The sequence below is a fragment of the Bufo gargarizans genome, chromosome 3, assembly GCF_014858855.1.
Source record: "Bufo gargarizans isolate SCDJY-AF-19 chromosome 3, ASM1485885v1, whole genome shotgun sequence".
Taxonomy (NCBI): Eukaryota; Metazoa; Chordata; class Amphibia; order Anura; family Bufonidae; genus Bufo; species Bufo gargarizans.
In genome coordinates, this window is record NC_058082.1 from 229,824,695 (window position 1) to 229,850,648 (window position 25,954).

Below are 25,954 nucleotides of genomic sequence, written 5' to 3' on the forward strand. Positions count from 1 at the left end.
CTGGGCAAAACTACTGTGAGGGGCATATATCTGGGCATAACTACTGCGAAGGGGACAGATCTGGTAATAACTACTGTGGGGAGGGGCACATATAATGTCCCTCCTCCTTCTTTTTAAAAGTTGGGAGGTATGGATAACCAGTGGTGTCGTTGAGCCAGGGAAACACCCTGCCACTTTTTTAAAGAGGCCCCCCGGATTAGTGTGGCCAGACGTCCGGCTTTAGACCAGACAGTCTGGTTTTCTGGCACCCTGTCCTCCGCCTGGGGCAGAGCCTGGACGGAAACTGGGATGTCCACCCTTTCAGTAGATCACGCTCAGACAGCAGCACTACGCTGTCTGAGCATAAGCTGCAGCAACTGACTGAGGCTTCTCTCACCCCCAGTCAGTTACTAGAGCCGCAGACATGGCTCCTTGTGGCTGACTGAGGGGGAGAGAAGCGCCCCGGGCTGCCCCCAGCTCACCTTCCGATCTGAAAGTTCTACCCTCTCCTCCCCTGTGTTTTTCCGGCCGGCGGGGGGAGTGGTTTGATGAGATGGGGGCATGGCTTCGCATGGTTTGGGGTGTGGTTTGGGCATTGTGGGCGTGGTTTGGGTGTGGCCTGTGGGTCTGGCTTTCTAGGGTGAAGCCAGTGGCCACCCAACCCAGGATGCAGATGAAATTGAATACTTTGGCACAGCAGGGAGGCATCCATTCTCTGCTGTGCCGTCACTGGATCTAACAACTATGTATGTAGAGCTGTATGTGGTAGTGCTGAAAGACCAGGCAGCATGCTGATGGTAGGGCTGGCTTGATGCTGTGGCCCTCTCCTCTATATCTTAATTAGAGACAACTGGAGGAGGACAACAGAACATGGCAGCTGTTACTAGCCACCCCAGGGGGGCAACTTCCGGGGATGTATTTTGTGCTGCTATTTGGAACTGCTTGGTCAATATTTGTAATGTATCATGGTATTGCTAACCCTGCCTACTTGTTTTGGCCCCCTTCTGTCAAATTTGACTCACCTACAACCAGGGGTGTTGCTAGGGTCTCAAAAGATCCGGGGCACAAGCCCCGATAAATATGTTGCCCCCCCCCGTACTTTGCTGTACTTACTATACAGCAGCACTTACCTGTCAGATCCAGGGCCTCCAGGTGACGTCTCCTCTCTGTCATCATCTTCTCTGTAGATATTTTCCACTCGGTCCGGACACTTCTCTCAGCCACCACGTCTCTGCAGAGTGTGACACACAGACATCTTAGCTTCCTCACATTCTATCATTATCCCCCAACTGGAGTCCCCACAGTCTTATCCTGCTGCTTGCTGTCCCCCCCCCAGGGGTGTAGCTATAGGGGGTGCAGAGCTAGCAGTCACTACCGGGCCCAGGAGCCTGAAGGGGCCTAAAGACACTTGTGCCGCATAAGAAGACACACAAAGCACTGAGGGAAGGGGAGCCCAAGCTGAACTCTTGCACCGGGGCCCATGAGCCTTTAGTTACGCCCCTGCCCCCCCCCCCAATACCCCCAAATACTATCCTGAAGAAACATTACTGCCCCCCATAGTAATAGTGCTCCTCATAGTCCCACCAATAGTAATTCCCTTCTAGAATGCCTTCATTAGTAACACTGCCCCAACCGTGATAATGCTCCTCAACAATGCCCCCATTATTAGAAGAGCCCTCCCATATTAATAATACCCTCACAGAGTCCCCAGTAGAAATATGGCCCCCTATTGTTCCCCCAGTGGTGATAAAGCTCCCTACAGACCCCTCAGTAGTAATAAGGCCACCATAGTGCGTCTAGTAGAAATAAGGCGGATCTATAAGACCCTCCTATAGAGCCCCCAGTAGTAATAAGACCGCCTATAATGTCCCCTGGATCTGCAGTGCCCCCTGCAGTTATACTCCACTCTCCACCATACAGTCCCATGTAAATAACATCACCTCCTCCCCAGCCGCCTCCAACGCACAATCCAATGTAAACATCACCCCCTAAAGCTACTTTCACACTTGCGTTCGTGCGAATCTGTCTTGTACTTGTACAGGACGGATCCGCACCGATAATACAAACAAATGCATCCGTTCAGGACCGATTCGTTTGTATTAGATTTGAATTTCTAAGTCTCAATACAGATCCGGCCTACAATAGGTGACATATTTAGGCTTTTTACAGGGCCACTTTAAAGGAGGTTTTCCGAGATTATAATGTCTTTACCAGATATGCTCATGTAGTTACTTATTTAATTTACATCTTCCCCATTTTTTCTCTGCATTTTCACCATGTAAACAAATTGCTCTGGTTGATTTACATTCTGTATGTAGCATTTCCTGTTGCTGTATCCAACCAAACCCATGATGCACTTCTCCTTTCTCTACCACAGCACCACCCTTCACAACACCCAGTTACTTTATAGCTCCTCCCACCTAGCTAGTTATATAGCCACTGCCCTATCACTGTCCCTGTTCCTACTTTGACACGCCCATGGACATAACATCACAGGAAATAGGAAAGAGTTGCATAGACATTATCTTGTGACCACAGCCCAGAATGGGATATAGGAGCAATAAAGTTAAGAAAAAATACATTAGCAAATCACAGCTACCTCCATAAATGATTATTTTAACCCCTTAACGCAAAATTCCGTACATGTACAGCAGGGGACGCAGTGCCAGAACGCATTCCGCCGTACACGCATGGCGGGCTGATCGGGCGGGTGCACGAGCTGCTCCCGCCCGATCACTGCATGGGCCTGGCAGTCCCTGATAGCCGGGCCCCTGCTGTATCCGCCGGCATCATTGTTTACAGCGATGCCGGCGGATTAACCCCTTATATGCTGCGGTCAGTGCTGACCGCGACATAGAAGGGGTTTGCTGCCGGTAAGGGAGCCCATCAGGTCCCCGCACTGCTGTGGCGGGGACTCAATGTGTGACATGGCAGCCTGATGCCGTGCAGAGGCTGCCCAATGCCTTGCGCAGCATCAGGACCTGCCTTCTACGGGTGCTGAGGAGATCCAGCCCCAGGTTGGGTCTCCTAGGCAACCTGTTAGTGTATTACTCAGACTTTGGAGACACTAAAACATAATTTTTTTGGTTTTAAAAATGCTATTATTGTGTAAAACTTAAATAAATAATAAAAAGTATACATATTAGGTATTTCCACGTCTGTAACGATCTGCATTAAAAAAATGTCACATGACCTAACCCCTCAGGTGAATGCTTTAAAAATAAATAAATAAAAACTGTTCTAAAACAACACATTTTTTGGTTACCTTGCCCCATAAAGTGTAATAATGAATGATCAAAAAATCATATGTACCCCAAAAATGGTACCAATAAAAACGTCTACTCTTCGTGCAAAAAACGAGCCCCTGCACAAGGCGATCGGCAGAAAAAAATAATAATATGGCGTTCAGAAAATGGAGACACAAAAACATAATTTTTTTTCAAAAATGCTTTATTATTTAAAACTGAAACAAACAAAGAAAGTAGACATATTTGATATCATTGCGTCCGTAACAACCTGCTCTATAATAATAGCATGATCTACCTTGTCAGATGAATGTTGCAAAAAAACAAACAAAAAAAAACGGTGCCAAAACAGCATTTTTTTGGGTTACCTTGCCTCACAAAAAATGTTATATAGAGCAATTAAAAATCATATGTACTGCAAAATAGTACCAATAAAACTGGCACCTTATCCCATATTGGCCAACTCTTTGGGAGTTTCTACTGTACAGGGGCATCAGGGGGGCTTCAAAAGGGACATGGCAGTTTAGCAAAATCTGCCTTCCAAAAAACATATGGCGCACCTTTTCTTCTGCACCCTGCTGTGTGCCCTTACTTCAGTTTACGACCACATGTGGGGTGTTTCTGTAAACCGTAGAACCAGGGTAATAAATATAAAGTTTTGTTTGGCTGTTAACCGTCAATGTGTTAAAGAAAAAAATGAATTAAAATGGAAAATCTCCATTTTGCTTTAATTCTTGTGGAACACGTAAAGAGTTAACAAAGTTTGTAAAATCAGTTTTGAGTAACTTGAAGCGTGTAGTTTCTACAATGGGGTCATTTATGGGGGGTTCCACTATGTAAGCCTCACAAAGTGACTTCAGACCTGAACTGGTCCTTAAAAAGTGGGTTTTCCTTCTAGGAATTGCTTCTAAAATTCTAAGCCTTCTAACGTTCCAAAAAAATAAAATGACATTTACAAAATGATGCCAACATAAAGTAGACATATGGGGAATGTTAAGTAATAAAAAAACACAAAAATATCGTGGCAAATATGGAGGAACTGCTCAAACCCCGAACACTGTAGCGTGTTTTACATTGGGGGAGCAGTCCCACCGCATGTGGACCGCAGCAAACGACTATCCCCAGCAAAAAATGCATACAATGGAGGATGTCGGCGCGGTCCACATGCAACACTAAGACATCCTATACACAACAAGGCATTGTGCGGATGAAAATACAATCATATATCACAAAAACATTGCACCAAACGGATATACCACTGACTATACTGGCTAGTCATACAAGTAGATATTAAAAGCTGAGACTTTTGCCAATATATTCCTGTCAGGAAGATATCGGAGCCCATCATGCACCACGTCACGGTCCTCAGCATGGCAAGGGGTCCTACCACTAAGCTACCTTTTGTGATATATGAATGTTAAGTAATACTTATTTTATGAGGTATCACTTTCTGTTTTAAAAGCAGAGAAATAGAATTTTTCAAAATTTTTGGTAAATTTGGTAGTTTTTCATAAATAAAGGTGAAATATATTGACTCAAATTTATGCCTATCATGATGTACAATGTGTCACGAGAAAAGCAGTCTCTGAATGGCTTGGATAAGTAAAAGCGTTCCAAAGTTATTAACACATAAAGATTGCAAAAATCAGTCTTTAAAATCTGGTCCTTAAGGTGAAAAATGGCCCAATCCTTAAGGGGTTAAAGGATGCTGGGGCAAATCGTAAGCCCCTTTATGTCCCAAGCCAGCTCTGTGTATAAAGATCAGAAGACAATTTCCATTTAGCATAAGTGGGCATCTAACGTGATTTCCTGATAAATAGCTGTGCCAGACCGGTCAGAGACCTGCATAAAGGACATAATTACAGGCTGTTAAAAAATAAAGACATAGTCATAAAGGTTAAAATATACACAATTGTAGAATTTTATGGTATGACTCTTCTACTTCTTACAGTATGATTGGAGATACTGGAGCTGGACATCCACTAACATGATTCACGTATTTACAGCTTTTTATTGCATTTGCTCCTCTTTAAATAGGAGGATTAGTAGGAAAAACATGAAGACTTATTGAAGGAAGCCTCAATGGATCGTTCTTAGTACTGATTTATGCTTTCCCATATCATATGTTTTCTCTGACAAGCAGAATGGAACACTACACTATTATGACACCTCAGACTTTGCAGAGTGGGCTCACATGTCCTGAACATGCCACCATTTGTAACGGGACCTCCTGTGTATTGCCCCCTGACAATTTCAATGCAATTCTAAACTCCGTTCTAAGTACTGTCGTCACAATCATGCTGGCGCTGGTCATGTTTTCCATGGGCTGCACTGTGGAGATAAAGAAATTTTGGGGCCACATAAAACATCCCTGGGGCATAGCAGTAGGATTCCTGTGTCAGTTTGGAATAATGCCCCTCACTGCTTTTACATTGTCTGTGGCATTTAACATTCATCCAGTTCAAGCTGTTGCAGTTATTATTATGGGCTGTTGTCCTGGTGGAACTGGTTCCAACATCCTGGCATACTGGGTAGATGGAGACATGGACCTAAGGTAAGATGCATATATATAGACGGCTTAGATGGCAACCTTATTCAGTATTTTTTATTGGTTGTATATATATATATATATATATATATATATATATAAACTGCAGCACTTCCAATGTAGTGAAAATAAAATGAGGTCCTTTATTCACCCGTGAGACGTTTCAGTCCGCTTACTGTACTTGGACCGATAACAGTCCCAGTAAGCGGACTGAAACGTTGCACGGGTGAATAAAGGACCTCATTTTCTTTTCTCTACATTGGTAGTGCTGCAGTTTTTTTATTTATTTGTACTGCTGGCACTCCAGACTTTAAGTACTATGCTATGTTCACTTTCATAGCCCATGTTTTATTGTCTCAATGCATCTGAAAAGAACAATAGGTCTTATTGTTTTGTTCCTAAAACTCCTATCCTCTGTTACAATTGAGATGCACATATGAGATGTAGACATAAAAACATAGGGCATTTTTAATTAATACCTATTGCAAAGTCATTTCATTAATTGTGCTAGATGCATTGCCATAATAGAAAATGTTTAACTAAACAAAAAATACATTGAAGCTATGTAAAATTGCGCTACACTTTTTCACCCAAAAATATTTTAATCTAGATACATTAATTTCAATTTCATTTACGGTATATGTACAGTTTCCTTGTGTTTAAATATGTACAGTATGTAATCCTGCCCTGCATGTGCACTGCCACTCCAATTTTATAGCTATCCCCTATCCTGTGGATAGGGATACCCTGCTACAAGCCGAATACCCCTTTAATATGGGTGTCTTAGGCTACTTTCACACTTGTGGCAGTGTGATTAGGCGGGCAGTTCGGTCGTCGGAACTGCCCACCGGATACGCCGATCTGGGTGTGACTGAAAGCATTTGTGAGACGCATCCGGATGTGGATCCGTCTCACAAATGCATTGCAAGAACGGATCCGTCTCTCCGCTTGTCATGCGGACAGACGGATCCGTCTTGTATTTTTTTTTTCACATTTTTACCGGTCTGCGCATGCACAGGCCAGAAGGCCGGATCCGGCATTCCGGTATTTTGAATGCACTAATACATTCCTATGGGGAAAAATGCCGGATCCAGCATTCAGGCAAGTCCTCAGTTTTTTTTCGCCGGAGATAAAACCGTAGCATGCTACGGTTCTATATTTTGCCTGATCAGTCAAAACGACTGAACTGAAGACATCCTGATGCATCCTGAACAGATTACTCTCCATTCAGAATGCATGGGGATATGCCTGATCAGTAATTTTCTGGTATAGAGCCCCTGTGACGGAACTCTATGCCAGAAAAGAAAAACGCTAGTGTGAAAGTACCGTTACTGAGAGCGTTCCTGTTTGCTCATTCTATTTTTTCTGTCAATTGACAGATCAATAGATAGGCAGATATCCTGACATTCTGTATATGCTGAAGAAAAGCTCAGAAAAGAAAATCCAATGACAGCACTTTAAGGTCTCATTCACATTTTCGCTTCAGTGTCACATCCATGAAAAAAAGTGTTTTATCCGTGAAGATGTCCATGAAGGATTGGTCCGTGTGTCCGTTTTTATCATCCGTGTGTCATCCGTAATTCACTGACGTTGCTCAGCTTAAAATTAATTTTCAAAGAATCTGCTATTAGTCTTTAGTGAAAAAAGGACACAACACGGACACAACACAGATGCATGTCAGTGATTTTCTCAGACCAATGGACTCAAATGGGCGTGCTTGGTCCGCATCACGGATCAAAGAAGTGCATGTCCCTGTGATTTGTTTACTGACCCACGGTCAGGAAAAAAATACTGAAATGTGAACAAACTCATTTAAATCAATGGGTACGTGTCCTGTCCGTGGAAAATGCGTACAGCAGACTTCAGTGAAAAACGGAAATGTGAACGAGGCCTAACAGTGAAACATGAATCTATCTACAGTATGTTACCGTAACTATGTATTTATCCTGATAATTCAATTCCACATCCAGAGAAATTTTCCACGTGTGTTAAATGTGAATTGTGCTTTGGTTTCACAGCAGAATTCACCCATGCTACAGTGAAAATAGTAACAAAAATATATTTGCCGTTCAGTGGTGCTGTTAGATGTTCTAAAGCCTTTTGTGGTGTGTATTAGAAGCAAAAGAAAAATATATTTGCCGTTCAGCGGTGCAGTTATATGTTCTAAAGCCTTTTGGGGCGTGTATTCGTGGCAAAGGAAAAATATATTTGCTGTTCAGCGGTGTAGTTATGTTATAAATCTTTTCGTGGCGTGCATAAGTGGAAAAATAAAAATATATTTTCCGTTCAGCAGTGCAGTTATATGTTCTAAAGCCTTTTGTGGCGTGTATTAGTGGCAAAAGAAAAATATATTTGCTGTACAGTGGTGCAGTTATATGTTCTAAAGCCTTTTGTGGTGTTTATTAGTGGAAAAAGAAAAATATATTTGCCGTTCAGCGGTGCAGTTATACAAACCGGATTCCAAAAAAGTTGGGACACTATACAAATCGTGAATAAATACTGAATGCAATGATGTGGAGGTGCCAACTTCTAATATTTTATTCAGAATAGAACATAAATCACGGAACAAAAGTTTAAACTGACAAAATGTACCATTTTAAGGGAAAAATATGTTGAATCAGAATTTCATGGTGTCAACAAATCCCCAAAAAGTTGGGACAAGGCCATTTTCACCACTGTGTGGCATCTCCCCTTCTTCTTACAACATTCAGACGTCTGGGGACCGAGGAGACCAGTTTCTCAAGTTTAGAAATAGGAATGCTCTCCCATTCTTGTCTAATACAGGCCTCTAACTGTTCAATCGTCTTGGGCCTTCTTTGTTGCACCTCCCTCTTTATGATGCGCCAAATGTTCTCTATAGGTGAAAGATCTGGACTGCAGACTGGCCATTTCAGTACCCGGATCCTTCTCCTACGCAGCCATGATGTTGTGATTGATGCAGAATGTGGTCTGGCATTATCTTGTTGAAAATGCAAGGTCTTCCCTGAAAGAGATGACGTCTGGATGGGAGCATATGTTGTTCTAGAACCTGAATATATTTTTCTGCATTGATGGTGCCTTTCCAGACATGCAAGCTGCCCATGCCACACGCACTCATGCAACCCCATACCATCAGAGATGCAGGCTTCTGAACTGAGCGTTGATAACAACTTGGGTTGTCCTTGTCCTCTTTGGTCCGGATGACATGGCGTCCCAGATTTCCAAAAAGAACTTCAAATCGTAACTCGTCTGACCACAGAACAGTCTTCCATTTTGCCACACTCCATTTTAAATGATCCCTGGCCCAGTGAAAGCGCCTGAGCTTGTGGATCTTGCTTAGAAATGGCTTCTTCTTTGCACTGTAGAGTTTCAGCTGGCAACGGTGGATGGCACGATGGATTGTGTTCACTGACAATGGTTTCTGGAAGTATTCCTGAGCCCATTCTGTGATTTCCTTTACAGTAGCATTCCTGCTTGTGGTGCAGTGTCGTTTAAGGGCCCAGAGATCACGGGTATCCAGTATGGTTTTACGGCCTTGACCCTTACGCACAGAGATTGTTCCAGATTCTCTGAATCTTCGGATGATGTTATGCACAGTTGATAATGATAGATGCAAAGTCTTTGCAATTTTTCGCTGGGTAACACCTTTCTGATATTGCTCCACTATCTTTCTGCGCAACATTGTGGGAATTGGTGATCCTCTACCCATCTTGGCTTCTGAGAGACACTGCCACTCTGAGAAGCTCTTTTTATACCCAATCATGTTGCCAATTGACCTAATTAGTGTTAATTGGTCTTCCAGCTCTTCGTTATGCTCAAATTTACTTTTTCCAGCCTCTTATTGCTACTTGTCCCAAACTTTTTGGGGATTTGTTGACACCGTGAAAATTTGAATCAACGTATTTTTCCTTTAAAATTATACATCTACTCGGATTAAACATTTGATCTGTCATCTACGTTCTATTACAAATAAAATATTGACATTTGCCATCTCCACATCATTGCATTCAGTTTTTATTCACAATTTGTTTAGTGTCCCAACTTTTTGGGAATCCGGTTTGTAAGTTATAAAGCCTTTTGTGGAGTGTATAAGTGGAAAAATAAAAATATATTCGACGTTCAGCGGTGCAGTTATATGTTCTAAAGCCTTTTGTGGTGTGTATTAGTGGCAAAAGAAAAAAATATTTGCCATTCAGCAGTGCAGTTATATGCTCTAAAGCCTTTTGGGGCGTGTATTGGTGGCAAAAGCAAAATATATTTGCCGTTCAGAGGTGCAGTTATATGTTTTAAAGCCCTTTTTTGTGTGTATTAGTGGGGGGAAAAAGGGCTTATTATCCGTTGTTTGGTGAAGCGAGAAAATTACTGACTTTTTGGGGGTGTTTTAATTTCCTTTTCATTATTTGATCTAACAGTATGTCAGACAGAGAGGTGCCAGGCCCTGCACAGGGGAGTGGTTGAGGCATAAATATGTCTTGCAGAGGTCGCAGCAGCAGTGGTCACTTTGAGAGGCCTGACCTCCCAGTGTCAGCTAGCGGTCATGTTCTGACCAGCAACCCAGCTGTTCTTAAATGGTTGACTCGATCTTTGACTTCGTCTCAAGTTACATCAGACACCCCTAGCCAAGTGTGAGTTCGTCATACACAACCCTTAGTTGGCATGGCCCGGGAGCAAGCCTTGTGCCCTCACCTGTCCTCAACCTGCCTCTGTACTTTTCTGTTCCCTCAGCCAAAGAAGTATTGTTGTATTGCTGTGGGCTGAGCTCCACTATACAGTGAGGACAAGCTACTAGAAGACAGCAGCTACTGGCAATCCAAGATGTGGAGGAGATATCCGCCGCTTCCTCCACTAGGTGGGCAAGTAGTAATGAGGAGAGTGGCGTGGGAACTGGTGTTGCGAGCGGTCAGGCTCCTGACCCAGAGAGGGTTGAGGAGGACATCAGTGATGTGCAGACAGTACTCGATGATGATGATATAGCTGATCGCACTTGGGAGCCAGGTGACGAAGGTGCTTCATCATCGGGAGAAGGGGATGGCAGCTTGCACGTGAGGCAGTGGCAGAGCCAGCAAGTTGCTAGCGTAGCTGGGATTCAGAAGGGTGGTAGCATTGGGAGGTTGGGTAGACCACCCGTTTTGCAGGAGCCAACCTGCCCGGAAAGTAGAGGTGCACGGGTTCACGGAGGCAGCGGTGGTAGCAGTCAGTCAGTGCGTAGTGTTGCGGGTAAAATCACCTACTCGGTGGTATGGATGTTTTTTGTTAAGCCGCTGGAGGAGGTGAACATGGCTACATGTAGAAGCTGTGCACAGAAGGTGAAGCGTCGCCAGGGTGCCAGTGTTGGCACCACGGCCCTTGGTCAACATATGCAGCGCCACCATAAAGTGGCCTGGGAGAACCGTGGCTCCGATGTGGTGGTCCAGCCTGCCACAGCAACCACTTCATCACCCAGTGGCACGCAGCCGATTTCAGCCAGTCAAGGCTCCACCACCTCAGCTGAAGGGAGCTGTATGTCCATCCCATCATCTGCTGGTCCTGATGCTTCTGCTCCTAACCCTCCTACTCCTCGTCAGTCATTCGTCAGTCATTCCATCAGCAATAGATCACCGATTGCCAAGAGACAACAGTATGCGTGTACTCATCCAACAGCGCAGAAGCTTAAAGTGCTCCTGTCCAAGTTGCTGGTGCTGCAGTCCCTCCCTTTTCAAGTGGTGGTCTCTGCACCTTTCAGAGAACTGATGGCTTGTGCCGAGCCGAGGTGGAGAGTCCCAAGCCGTCATTTCTTTGCCAAAAAGGCAGTACCAGCCCTGCACACACATGTAGAACAGAAGGTCGGCCATTCCTCGAGCCTGTCGGTGTCTGCCAAAGTGCACGCCAGCACCGACGTGTGGAGCTGTAACTACAGTCAGGGACCTTTATGGCCCACTGGGTGAATGTGGTTCCTGCACAGGCACACCAGCAAATTGGCCAGGTCACGCCGCTTCCGCCTCCACGTTAACACGCAGTTGGTCCTGCGACAATGTCCGCCTCTGCCTCCTCATCCTCCACCGTGTCCTCAGCCTCCACTGCAGGGACAATTCACAGTGCCCCTCCAGCATACCACATGTGCAGGGCACGGCGGTGTCATGCTGTTCTGCACCTCATTTGCCTGGGCGAACGGAGTCACACAGGGGAGGAACTGCACTGTGTCCTTTATCAAGAAATCGAATCCTGGCTTTTTCTGCACAAACTGAATATCGGAACCATGGTGACCGACAACGGGAAGAACATGGTGTAGGCGCTGAGTCAAGGAGGGCTGAGTCATGCCCCCTGCATGGCTGCATGTGTTCAATCTGGTTGTCAAGCGGTTCCTGAAGTCTTCCACCCATGTGCAAGTCATCCTAAAAATGGCCAGGAAACTTTGCATGCACTTCAGCCTTTCGTACACCCTCCATATGTTGGACTGACTGTACGAACAGAGAAAGGCCATAAACGATTTCTTGATGCTCCAAGCAGACAGGAGAACTCCCCTGTGTAACTTCGATGTCAGCCAGTGGCAGCTCATGCATGACACCTGTCGTTTTCTCAGGCCCTTTGAGGAGGCCATGTTATTTGTCAGTCGCCAGGACTACGAGATAAACAATGTCATTCAACTGCTTCATGTCCTGGAACAGATGTTGGTTAATCTGGCTGGTCAGGGGACTGGAGACGTGGCGCCTAGATCTCACAGCCACATGAGCCCTGTGGGGGCTGAACTGGAGGAGGAGGAAGACATTGGAGCACAAGCAATATGTAGCGAAATGGGTGGTTTTTCTACGCATGTGACAGGAGAGGAGGAGCAGGAGCAGCCAGAGGAGCTACAGGGCAATGAGGAAGAGCAGGCAGAGGACCCAGACACACAGGGGCAGTATGCAGTGGCGATGGAGGCAGGGAGTCCCTCCAAGTCACTTGCACAAATGGCCCGATGCATGCTCACTTGCTTGTGTAGCTTGAAAGCCGTGTACCGGGGTGGGCTCCCCAGGATACAGAGAAGTCACAAACGAGGAAAGCAACACCGACACCAGCTTGTGCAAAACAGAACTTTACTGAGTAGTGGTATTAAACAGGATATCACATACTGAGACTGAGAACCCTGAGTTACACAGCACGGCGCCCTCGAGTGGTAGCCGGGAAAACACTTGCGACAATTTACCTACTGGCGAGCACAACTAACACTGTCTTGCGTACCTATTATTACCCTAGGAAATGGGAACAATTGTGTGTGATGCAGGATATGATATCGTCTACGGTGTAACTCAGCAGCTTACAACATTAGCACAGAAATAATGCTCTATAATATTCTTGAGTGAAACAACTGGGTGAATTGAATTCGTGAACAATACTGTCGCGTTCAGTTGAGCAGTGTCCCTTTAAGGCAACGGATTCCTTGCAGAAAAACGTGGCAAACACTGGATGGATTGCAGGGTGTTTATAACCAAGGAAACGAGCCATGTATAATGCAATAGAAAAATGAATCCAACCAGCAAAGGAAGCAATATGGAGAATAACAATACATTAGTAAGTGCCTTGTATTAGCTTTTACATTCTCCATGTATAATTACTGCAGCTGAATGGGATCCCTGACAAAGGCCAATACATAGTCTCAAGTGCAAAATCTGATTTTCCCCATGTGTTTCTGCTCTGTGGTCGGGCTGTTATTATACATTTGGTTTTAATAGATGCTATGTATGCTAAATATCACAGATTATTGATTTGTTTTACAGTATAAGCATGACAACTTGTTCCACACTCCTTGCATTGGGCATGATGCCACTCTGCCTCTTCCTCTACACTAAAAGATGGGTTGATTCCAGTTCCATTGTTATCCCTTATGATAGTATTGGTAAGTGGTTTTACACAATGTAATATCAGCTATAATTAATCATATGTATTAAGCCAGTATGCATACAAAAATGTATTTAGTTATAAAAAAATAATGACAAATCTGCTAATGTTAAAAAATAATGCATTGCACACAATTTCCATTGCCTCCAGTTCTGCAGAATTGTTCCTATGAAACTGGCTGACCTGTTACATGTCCACTTGGCAGCTGAAGGCATCTGTGTTGGTCCCGTGTCCCATGCAAATGAGCTTCTAGGAGCAATGAGGCAAGACCAGGCAGTAATAATTCTTTAAAGGGGTTGTCCAGGGGGATCATTTTTTAAAATAAGAGGTACAATTGGTTAAATAAAGAAGCATTACCTCATTGATTCTCTGCTGCTGCCACTCCAAAACTTTCTGGCCCGCACCTGTTCCCAGGTCAAAAAGTATGAGAGACCTGCTCAGGCACTCAGAGGCAGAGCTGGGTTTACCACTATGGCCAGTAACTGGCTGAGCAGGCATCTCCTGCCATTATCTGTGTGTAAGCTGAGACCAGGTAGCGGATACCAGAAAGGACCCAGTAAGCATCGAAACAGCATTTGGGGATCAATGAGGCGATTCTTAACCCATTCTGCCAAACAACCTCCTTAAAAAATAAGATTCCTTAACATGTCAGACTAGAGGACAGAATGAGAATACAGTGGGATGCGAAAGTTTGGGCAACCTTGTTAATCGTCATGATTTTCCTGTATAAATCGTTGGTTGTTGCGATAAAAAATGTCAGTTAAATATATCATATAGGAGACACACACAGTGATATTTGAGAAGTGAAATGAAGTTTATTGGATTTACAGAAAGTGTGCCATAATTGTTTAAACAAAATTAGGCAGGTGCATAAATTTGGGCACCACAAAAAAGAAATGAAATCAATATTTAGTAGATCCTCCTTTTGCAGAAATTACAGCCTCTAAACGCTTCTTGTAGGTTCCAATGAGAGTCTGGATTCTGGCTGAAGGTATTTTGGACCATTCCTTTTTACAAAACATCTTTAGTTCATTCAGGTTTGATGGCTTCCGAGCATGGACAGCTCTGTTTAGGTCACACCACAGATTTTCAATTATATTCAGGTCTGGGGACTGAGATGGCCATTCCAGAACGTTGTACTTGTTCCTCTGCATAAATGCCTTAGTGGATTTTGAGCAGTGTTTAGGGTCGTTGTCTTGTTGAAAGATCCAGCGCCGGCGCAGCTTCAGCTTTGTCACTGATTCCTGGACATTGGTCTCCAGAATCTGCTGATACTGAGTGGAATCCATGCTCCCTCAACTTTGACAAGATTCCCAGTCCCTGCAGTGGCCACACAGCCCCACAGCATGATGGAACCACCACCATATTTTACTGTAGGTAGCAGGTGTTTTTCTTGGAATGCTGTGTTCTTTTTCCTCCATGCATAACGCCCCTTGTTATGGCCAAATAACTAAATTTTAGTTTCATCAGTCCACAGCACCTTATTCCAAAATGAAGCTGGCTTGTCCAAATGTGCTTTAGCCCACCTCAAGCGGCACTTTTTGTGCTGTGGGTGGAGAAAAGGCTTCCTCTACATCACTCTCGCATACAGCATCTCGCCGAATGGTTGAACGATGCACAGTGACTCCATCTGCAGCAAGATGATGTTGTAGGTCTTTGGTGCTGGTCTGTGGGTTGACTCTGACTGTTCTCACCATTCGTCGCTTCTGTCTATCTGAGATTTTTCTTGGTCTGCCACTTCGAGCCTTAACCTAAACTGAGCCTGTGGTCTTCCATTTCCTCAATATGTTCCTAACTGTGGAAACAGACAGCTGAAATCTCTGAGACAGCTTTCTGTATCCTTCCCCTAAACCATGATGGTGAACAATCTTTGTCTTCAGGTCATTTGAGAGTTGTTTTGAGACCCCCATGTTGCTACTCTTCAGAGAAAATAAAAAGAGGAGGGAAACTTACAATTTACCCCCTTAAATACTCTTTCTCTTAATTGGATTCACCTGTGTATGTAGGTCAGGGGTCACCGAGCTTACCAAGCCAATTTGAGTTCAAATAATTAGTTCTAAAGGTTTGGGAATCAATAAAATGACAATAGTGCCCAAATTTATGCACCTGCCTAATTTTGTTTAAACAATTAAAGAATACTTTCTGTAAATCCAATAAACTTCATTTCACTTCTCAAATATCACTGTGTGTGTCTCCTATATGATATATTTTACTGACATTTTTTATCGTAACAACCAACGATTTATACAGGAAAATCATGACGATTAACAAGGTTGCCCAAACTTTCGCATCCCACTGTATGTGGCACTTTTCCTATCCTTAGTATCAATCAGCTCCCTCTCTGCCATTCAGCATCTAGGAGGGATTTTGTAACATTCTGCCCTCCTCACTTCCTCCATCTCTTGGTACCGCTGATAATCAAAGAAGGACCCAAGCAGGGAGAGGTCCCATGACATGCACTCAATAGCATACAGTATGTGTTCTCCATATTTCCAGAACTTAGGATGGTCGTATTAGGGTACTTTCACACTTGCTTTGCTGGATCCGGCAATCTGTATGCAAACGGAAACCATTTGTAGACGGATCTGGATGCGGATCCATCTCACAAATGCATTGCAATACCAGATCTGTCTCTCTGGTGTCATCCAGAAAATCAGATCCGGTATTATTATTTTTTTACATTTTTAAAGGTCTGCGCATGCGCAGAACAGAAGACCAGATCCGTCAATGCAGCAATTCTAATACATTCCAATGGCATTCCGGCAAGTGTTTAGAATTTTTGGCCGAAGAGAAAAATGCAGCATGCTGCAGTTTTTTATCCGTCCAAATACCATAAAAGGACTGAACTCAAGACATCCTGATGCATCCTGAACGGATTGCTTTCCATTCAGAATGCATTAGGACGGAACTCAATGCGGGAAAACTTTGACGCAAGTGTGAAAGTACACTTAGTTAATTACGACATCTGTAAGATTATCTGTTCTGATGACTCGTTAACATGGGCACCACAGTAGCTCAATATTTGTCACTGGTGCCATGCAGGACTGGGATCCTGAATTCAAAAACACGCATGGGCAACATCGGCATGTAGTTTGAATGTTCTCCCCATGTTCATGTGGGTTTCTTATATTCCAGCTTACACACTGCTCGGTTTAATGGCTACCACTGAGACTGCTTCTCCTCCTAGCTTGCGTCCCTAACCTTCTAGGTTTAGGGACTGATGTGAATAGTGACAGTTTGTGTTCAACACTGCAGATGTTGGTGCTATTTAAACAACTGGAAAAAGAAATGACCCTTTTATTTAGGCACAATGTTCATCTTTTCAACAAAAGTTTTATTGCTCCAATGCATCTACAATAAAAAAAAGCTTTTTAAATAGCTAATTTCCTACAGTTTTGTGTCTACAATTGTTATGACGATTGTTGCATCTCCATGGTAACGGAGAAAAAATTAACCGTGATTAATGTTTTATTTCCATTTATCTCCATTTTCCCCTGTTCTTCCTTCCTAACGTACATTTGGTATGTTAGCAGAAAGTAGGAGACAGAAGGAGTATGAGTTTATTATCAGACTAAACATGGTTTGTTTGTTGTCTGTTACCATGGAGATGCAAAACTATGCATAGAAATTGCAACCACAAAACAGTAGGGAATTTTTTAAAGTATTTACAAAGTTGCTTTATTTTGTGATGTACGTAGATACAGTGAGCAATAAAAAAATAGTTGGAAAGGTGTACATAGCCTTAAATTTTGTATTTTCCTCCATTAGACAGCATCCACTGCACATTATTACATCACATATTAATGTATAACATATTTTTATTCACAGTGGGTATTCCATTTAACAGAACATTTGTGTACTTACTCTGGCAGTACAGCATTGACCATATATTTTCTTGCAGGTATAGCCTTAGTGTCTCTCGTTGTTCCAGTTGGATTTGGAATTTTTGTCAATTACAAATGGCCACGGCAAGCAAAGAAAATCCTTAAGGCAAGTAAGAGAAATTGTAAAAATCAGCTGCTCACAAAAACAGCAACCAGCATCCAAATAACCAAGGAATTGAAGTTAATCACATGTACAACAAAGCTACACAGCAGTTGTGCCAGTAGTCATTTCAGATGAAAATCGCCCTACCATTATATTTGTACGGCAGCATAGCACAGTCAGTTGTAGATTCAGGTCTCAAAAGTTCAGCCACGCAATCACATACAGGAATAACAGGACACAGGTCGCATCATTACTGAGTAATTCACCATAAATGACCCATTATTTTACAGAAATATGTATTCTATATCAGCAGTAGTAAGCCATATTCGCACAGTGTTTTGTGCATTCAAAACTGCATCATAAGATGCACAGAAAATGGCTACAGTTTTTAAAAGATGTTTTAAGAAGCAATTTGGAATGTCTTATTACACGTCTTGTTTTAAAGGGAGTTTGATGAGTCAAAACTACAGATAAAGATAGATAGGTGAGAGGTAAACCTTCTCCTTGCTAATGCATGTGACATGAGCACCCATCAAGATACGGTATGTATCTTGATGGGTGCTCATGTCACATGCATTAGCAAGGAGAAGGTTTTATGAATAAAAACAGCTGAATCACAAATGCCATGGACATCCTCCCTTTAAGTGAAGTATACTGAGCTCTCTGCAATGGAGGCTCCCAACCCCTCAGCTCTGGAGGCTCCCAACCCCTCTGCTCTGGAGGCTCCCAACCCCTCTGCTCTGGAGGCTCTCAACCCCTCTGCTCTGGAGGCTCTCAACCCCTCTGCTCTGGAGGCTCTCAACCCCTCTGCTCTGGAGGCTCTCAACCCCTCTGCTCTGGAGGCTCTCAACCCCTCTGCTCTGGAGGCTCTCAACCCCTCTGCTCTGGAGGCTCTCAACCCCTCTGCTCTGGAGGCTCTCAACCCCTCTGCTCTGGAGGCTCTCAACCCCTCTGCTCTGGAGGCTCCCAACCCTTCTGCTCTAAGTGACAACTCAGATGGTCTTTTACTTGGGCGCTAGAGCCATTACTCAGAACAGACCCCTCAGTTACCTACATCTACCCCTCAAAACTGCTGACAGACTCTCCTAACGGTATATTAGTCTACAGAACAAAAATCTACTGGCTACAAATATGCCAAAAAAACTACACTAAGCAAAATGCTATGGCCTACATGTATCAATGTATTTGTGCCTTATTTTGGTACATTTTACCCCAGACTAGCCACTCATTTTATTAATCATTTGCCCCAGAATTTATAGCTATTTATACCATGTAAGTCAGTTTGAAAAAGTGAAGTGAAAAGTGGGTGAGTCTTTAGACATCTTTAAACATGTTTCAACACATTTAAAGAGAATCTGTCATGAGAAAAAGACCTATTTTTTAAATCATGTTTTTATGTTAAACATATTTTTAAAGAATGTTGGTGATGTTAAAAAAACATATAATCCTGCAGTTTTAGCACTGACCACTAAGCCTAATAATTGGGGTCACTTGTTCTGTACAGATCACTTTACTGTAGTTATCTTCTTATCATTACAGCCAGGATTACAATGACATATATTATTTATCCACAAATTTATGATAGGTGATTGCCTACTCCCTCCTGACCACTGCTATACTGGATGTGTGAACTAACCGTTGAAATCGAGGTTTGGGGTAATTGAACCAACACCAATCTATTCGGCATTTGCATAAACAGCAGCTGCCTAACTTATATTACCATTGACTATTGTTATAAACAGGAATATTGGGAAAATTACAGGACACTTGACAGGACAGTTGGCAATTCCATGTATGTAGTTCTTCCCTTTATGTAGTTCCCTACTACATGTTTCAGATCAGTCAAAGCATCCTAATATTGAAGCCTTGCACTGAAGCACACTTAGGGATCTTTCACACGAGCGGATGCCATGCGGGTAATCCGCTGCGTGAAAGAGAGCCAAGCACCGCTCTGGACAGCAGAGACATGGAGCAGTAACATGATTGATAATGCTCCGTGCCTCTCTGTGATCTCTTTACTATGAAATCACAGTGAGATAAAGTTGTCACTGTGATTTTGTAGTAAAAAGATCACAGAAAGGCAAAGAGCATTATCAATCATGTTAATGCTCTGTGTCTCTGCTGTCCAGAGCGGTGCTTGGCTCTCTTTCACGCAGCGGATTATCCACACTGCATCCACTCATGCGAAAGAGCCCTTAAGGTGTTTGCATGCGGTGCAGATCTGTGTGCAGAAAATCCACATGAAATCTACTTGAATTTCCGTGATCCGTCTGCACCGTAAAAAAATAGAACATTTTCTATTTTTTTGCGGTGCGGAGGCACGGACAAAAACACCACGGAAGCACTCCGTAGTGCTTCCGTGGGCTTCTGATCCATGCTTGTGTTCCGCACCGCATCTCCCAGATTGCAGACCCATTCAAGTGAATGGGTCCACATCTGTGATGAGGGGTGCATGCGGCTGGTACCCTTGTATTGCGAACCCACTGTATGAGGTCTGCAATATGGCCATGGCCGGACAACGGCCGTGTGTATGAGCCCTTATGCTGCGTTTTTTACACACAAAAAATTAGTGCAAAAAAATAATGCACGTAATCTGCATCGTGTGCAGGCACCCATAATATAGCTACGTGCTAAACAATTTTTATCAATTGGCTAAAATAATTCAATTCAAACCATTACTACTAGTGATGATCGAGCATGCTCGGCCAAAGACCTGTTCTCCTTGAGCATCTCGATGCTCGGCACATGGCAGTACTCGCAGCCAATAAACAGGCAGGGAGGTACTGGCACGCACTGTACTGCCGTAGCCATCTTGGCTGCTGGCATTACAGTGATCGGCTGGCCGGAAAGCGTCATCGGGTGCTATAAAGCACCCGATGACACGTGTTAGGCTCAGTTTTAGTCAGGGAGAGCTGAGCATAGGAAGGAAAAGACAGTGTAGGGAGTGTTATTAGAAGATTTTTATTACAAAAACTTTTCAGAGACCCAAAAGTCCCTTTAAGGACTATTATGTGTGACAGCAGCAATATATATAATATTAGGCCGTCTAATAGGCCGCTGCGAACAGGTAAATTATACGCACCACATCTCCTGTGTAAAGTGTGCGCATCCCTAAAATATCAGTGACATCCAGTGTACTTTTTCAATACACATTGTCCGCTGCGGCATCTTCTGAGCGGAAACATAACGGACCCCATTATAGTCTATGGGGTCCTAAGGGCTCCGTTTGACTCAGTTTGGCGTCAGTTATGTGCTTATCCGTTCTTTCCGTTCTCCTGCCCCTAAACAGAGCAGGAGAACGGAAAGGCTGAACGGTGATGTGAACGAAGCCTTAGTCAGCTGTCTAAAATTAATACAAATAAGTCACAGGGGCCTGATGGGATACACCCAAAGCTATTAAAAGAGCTCAGCGGTGTACTAGCAAAACCATTAACAGATTTATTTTACCAATCACTGGTAACAGGAGTCGTCCGAGAAGATTGGAAATGAGCAAATGTTGTGCCCTTTCACAAGAAAGAGGGAGGAATCGGGCAACTAAAGACCAGTAAGCCTGACATCAATAGTAGGGAAATTAATGGAAACCATACTTAAGGAGAGGATTGTGGAACATCTAAAATCCTATGGATTGAAAGATGAAAAACAGCATGGGTTTTCTTCAGGGAGATCATGTCAAACTAATCTTATTGATTTTTTGTATTTATTGGGTGACTAAAATAATAGACTGTGGAGGTGCAGTAGACATCGCTTATCTAGACTTTAGTAAGGTTTTTGATACTGTCCCACATAGAAGGCTTATCAATAAATTGCAGTCTTTGTACTTGGACTCCCATATTGTAGAATGGATTAGGCAGTGGCTGAGGGACAGACAACAGAGGGTTGTAGGCAATGGAGTATATTCAGACCAAGGTCTTGTTACCAGTGGGGTACCACCTCAGGGATCTGTTCTGGGACCCATATTGTTTAATATCTTTATCAGCGAAATTGCAGAAAGCCTCGAAGGTAAGGTGTGTCTTTTTGCTGATGACACAAAGATTTGTAACAGGGTTGATGTTCCTGGAGGGATACACCAAATGGAAAAGGATTTAGGAAAACTAGAGGAATAGTCAAAAATCTGGCAACTAAAATGTAATGTTGATAAGTGCAAGATAATGCACCTGGGGCGTAAAAACCCAAGAGCAGAATATAAAATCAGTGATACAGTCCTAACCTCAGTATCTGAGGAAAGGGATTTAGGGGTCATTATTTCAGAAGACTTAAAGGTAGGCAGACAATGTCATAGAGCAGCAGGAAATGCTAGCAGAATGCTTGGGTGTATAGGGAGAGGCATTACCATTAGAAAGAGGGAGGTGCTCATGCCGCTCTACAGAGCACTAGTGAGACCTCATTTGGAGCATTGTGCTCAGTACTGGAGACCATATCTCCAGAAGGATATTAATACTTTGGAGAGAGTTCAGAGAAGAGCTACTAAACTGGTACATGGATTGCAGGATAAAACTTACCAGGAAAGATTAAAGGACCTTAACATGTATAGCTTGGAAGAAAGACGAGACAGAGGGGATATGATAGAAACTTTTAAATACAGAAAGGGAATCAACAAGGTAAAAGAGGAGAGAATATTTAAAAGAAGAAAAACTGCTACAAGAGGACATAGTTTTAAATTAGAGGGGCAAAGGTTTAAAAGTAATATCAGGAAGTATTACTTTACTGAGAGAGTAGTGGATGCATGGAAAGGGAATCAACAAGGTAAAAGAGGAGAGAATATTTAAAAGAAGAAAAACTGCTACAAGAGGACATAGTTTTAAATTAGAGGGGCAAAGGTTTAAAAGTAATATCAGGAAGTATTACTTTACTGAGAGAGTAGTGGATGCATGGAATAGCCTTCCTGCAGAAGTGGTAGCTGCAAATACAGTGGAGGAGTTTAAGCATGCATGGGATAGGCATAAGGCCATCCTTCATATAAGATAGGGCCAGGGGCTATCCATAGTATTCAGTATATTGGGCAGTATAAAAAACGAAGTTTAATTCATAGGCAAATGAGCACTCGCAAGTGCCCAGGGGCGGCGTTCTGTGTGTAGGTGCCCAGGCTGCTCTGCCTTCTTTTCACTTTACTCCCCCCCAGTCTCTGCCTTTGCCCTATCAATGAGGCAAGAGACTTGGAGGGCGGGCAAAGGCAGAGGCTGGGGAGGAGTAAAGTGAAAAGAAGGCAGAGCAGCCTGGGCACTTACACACTGAACTCCGCCCCTGGGCACCTACACACTGAACTCCTCCCCTGGGCACCTACACACTGAACTCCGCCCCTGGGCACTTGCGAGTGCTCATTTGCATATGAATAAAACTTTGTTTTTCCTGCTGGTGCAAGTCTAAAGAAAAGAACAAAGGTACCGTTACAATCCTGTAAAGGTGTGCTACAGAGCCATGTAAGCACTGTATATGGCCATATGGAGGTGACAGACTCCCTTTAAAAGAAAAAGGCCAAGTGAGGAAAAACTAATGCCACTACAAAAAAAATCAATTTTATATTTTGTATAAGCCAGCAGGTAACATCTGAGTGCAGTATTTTTTGCTGGAAAAAAAAAGCTGGAAAAAATGTTTTTGAAAAATAAAAAATGTGTGAAACCACTCTTAAGAGTTACTGCACTTTCTAATTGATTTTCTAAGTTCCCTTGAGAGATCTGTCACTGTATCTTCTTCTCTGCCCCTGAGTGATCAGATGTGTGACAGGTACACTATTGTAGTATCACCTAAAACATACATTTCTGTTATTTCAACATTATTGTTATACACAACTCAGCTCTTAATCAAATATATCTTCATAATTTTATAAACAAAACAAAAAATGTAGTCTGATTAAATAATGCTATTGTCCTTGCAGATAGGATCCATTACAGGAGGTGTCCTTATTGTACTTATAGCTGTCATAGGTGGAGTTCTGTACAAAGGATCCTGGGATATTGGACCTGAGTTGTGGATTTTAGGAGCAGTATTTCCAGCTATTGGTTTCATTTTTGGATTCTTCTTGGCTTATCTATCTAACCAGTCATGGAGCAGGTATGCATTCTGAACCACTTCTGGCTTACATAGGGATGTGAAATGTTGGGGAAATACTGTATATTGTATATCTTAAAGGTCTCAAACACATGGCCCCTGAGGCAATTATCTGTGGCCTATAACCATGGAGAGCGATGAACATGGTGAGCAGCCATTTATGTTGAGCCACGGGAGCCTATGGCTCTGATACCCGCCATTCTGCCTTATAAGCCTCAGGCTACTAAACCTGAAGCTTATGAGGCAGTAGAACAGTGCAGGAGGTTGTGATGACATCACTGCAACTTCCAGCACTGGGTTTTAGGGGGTGCAATTACATAGTCACGAATGCCAGATCAGGATGCCAGTGTTTCTGACCACATCATCGTGCTGCCTGAAACCTGGAGCAGGAGGCCGCAGTGATGTCATTGCGACCTCCTGTTCTATGATGTGGCTACTCCGGCCACAGGTTGGAAGAGGCCTGTTGCCTGCAGAGCAGATGGCGACAGGGAAAAAGAGCCAGGTGAGTGTTTTGGGGTGTTTTTTGTGGGCACTACTGGGGTCTTTAATACTGACCGAGGCACTAGATGGGGCATTATAATTCATGGGGCACTACTGGGGCATTCATACCAGAGGACCACAGGGAGGGTATTATAATTCATGAGGCACTACTGGAGGCATTAAAACAGGCCGGAGCACTGAAGAGGGGGAATTATATTTCATGGGGCACTACTGGCAGGGGCGGACTGACCATAGACCCTACAGGGAATTTTTCCAGTGGGCCGCTGCCCATAGGGCAACCCGAGCCCTCCTTACTGCCACTGGCCTCAGGGATGTCATAATGTGAGGGGGTGGCGCATCTTTAACATCCATAGAGAGGTTATGGGTTTCTCTTCCTTGTCATTTACTAGGAGAGGTAGTTCTGTCCTTATATCCACTTCCTGTAATGTCCTCTAATAGCCCATAATAACAGTCTGGTCATGCTGGGAGTTGTAGTTATCTTCTCTTATACCCCTCTTCCTATAATGTTGACTGATCCTTTTAATAACAGTCTGCTCTTGCTAGGAGTTTGTAGTTCTCTCCTGTTATATTCCTCTCCTTGTAATGTCCACTGATGCCCTATATTAACAGTCTGGACATGCTGGGAGTTGTAGTCCTCGTCTTATACTTCTCTCCATATAATGACCTTTGATAGCCCATAATTACATCCTAGAAAAGCTGGGAGTCACATATGTGGCATGTGTCCTATCACTGCTGTTCTCTTCAAGGTATCCAGTAGCTCCCCTGACCAGCACGATCATTAAATTACTCTTTCATTGAGAATGTTGGGACTGGGTGGGGTGACGAATCTCCCACGCACAGCAGCCAACAACCAACATGGCTGAACTAGGCGTCCAAGTTGAAAGAGCTTGGAATGATATACGACAGGAGGATATCCAGCATCTGTGTGGAGTGGAAGCCTGTATCTCAGCAAAGGGAGATGCCACAAAGTATTAACATGCCTCAACAAATACCCTGCTGCAGAACCAAAAATAAAGGAGGCACCACCTTGGTTGTGTCATCATTGACCATGCAGTACTAGCAGTTTATACTTTGTCAATCTTGGTTCAATCGAAAGTTTCCTAGTTTTTTAAAATTTTTCCAGTAGTGTATATTCTACTGAATACATTTACATAATGGACATAAACTGTAACTGGTAATGCTAGACTATATTACATTACAAAATATTTTTAACCCTTTGGTTTTGTCATGTATTTAGATGTCGAGCAGTCTCATTGGAAACTGGAATGCAAAATACTCAACTTTGTTCCACAATTATCCAGCTTTCCTTCAGCCAAAGTGACCTTGCCTTGATGTTCAGTTTCCCACTTATCTACAGCATTTTCCAGATCCTATTTGCAGTTATACTACTAGCAGGTGAGTCATTTTTCATCACCCACTATCCAGATGAAAGCTTGAGTAATCTTATAATGATCTATTCCTAGCAGTGAAAGGTATTGAAGTATTGTACATGTTTTACTGAAATATATAGGGCCAGTGAAGTTTGTATGTTATGCTTCAAAAAAATGAATGTCAGTCATAGTATGTATAGTGGTGTCAGGCTCAGCTATATAATAGTGCTAATCATAGCACTAATATTAAACAAGCCATAGTGCAAATATACCAGTCATATGGGGTCATTTATCAAATTGGTGTAAAGTAGTACAGGCTTAGTTGCCCATAGTAACTAATCAGATTCCATATTTCATTTTCAAAGGAGCTGTGAAAAATGAAAGGTGGAATCTGATTGGTTGCTATGGGCAACTAAGCCTGTACTACTTTACACCAGTTTGATAAA

General features: G+C 43.3%; 1 protein-coding gene across 1 annotated transcript; it reads left to right on the forward strand.

Annotated features, from left to right (window-relative positions):
* The first annotated feature begins 5,368 nt into the window (after positions 1-5,368).
* Positions 5,369-25,639, forward strand: LOC122931497 (ileal sodium/bile acid cotransporter-like). Its single transcript, XM_044285562.1, has 6 exons — positions 5,369-5,778; positions 13,485-13,603; positions 17,507-17,595; positions 23,465-23,640; positions 25,376-25,533; positions 25,602-25,639. The coding sequence occupies exons 1-6, from the start codon at positions 5,369-5,371 to the stop codon at positions 25,637-25,639; spliced, it is 990 nt and encodes a 329-aa protein (XP_044141497.1).
* The last annotated feature ends 315 nt before the right edge of the window (positions 25,640-25,954 follow it).

What these genes read in the sequence shown, in the direction of transcription:
- LOC122931497 (XM_044285562.1), top strand. Translation starts at nt 5,369, where the DNA reads ATGGAACACTACACTATTATGACACCTCAGACTTTGCAGAGTGGGCTC. An exon ending in GATGGAGACATGGACCTAAG is followed by an intron (nt 5,779 to 13,484) that starts GTAAGATGCATA and finishes TTTGTTTTACAG; the next exon opens with TATAAGCATGACAACTTGTT. An exon ending in TCTAACCAGTCATGGAGCAG is followed by an intron (nt 23,641 to 25,375) that starts GTATGCATTCTG and finishes TCATGTATTTAG; the next exon opens with ATGTCGAGCAGTCTCATTGG.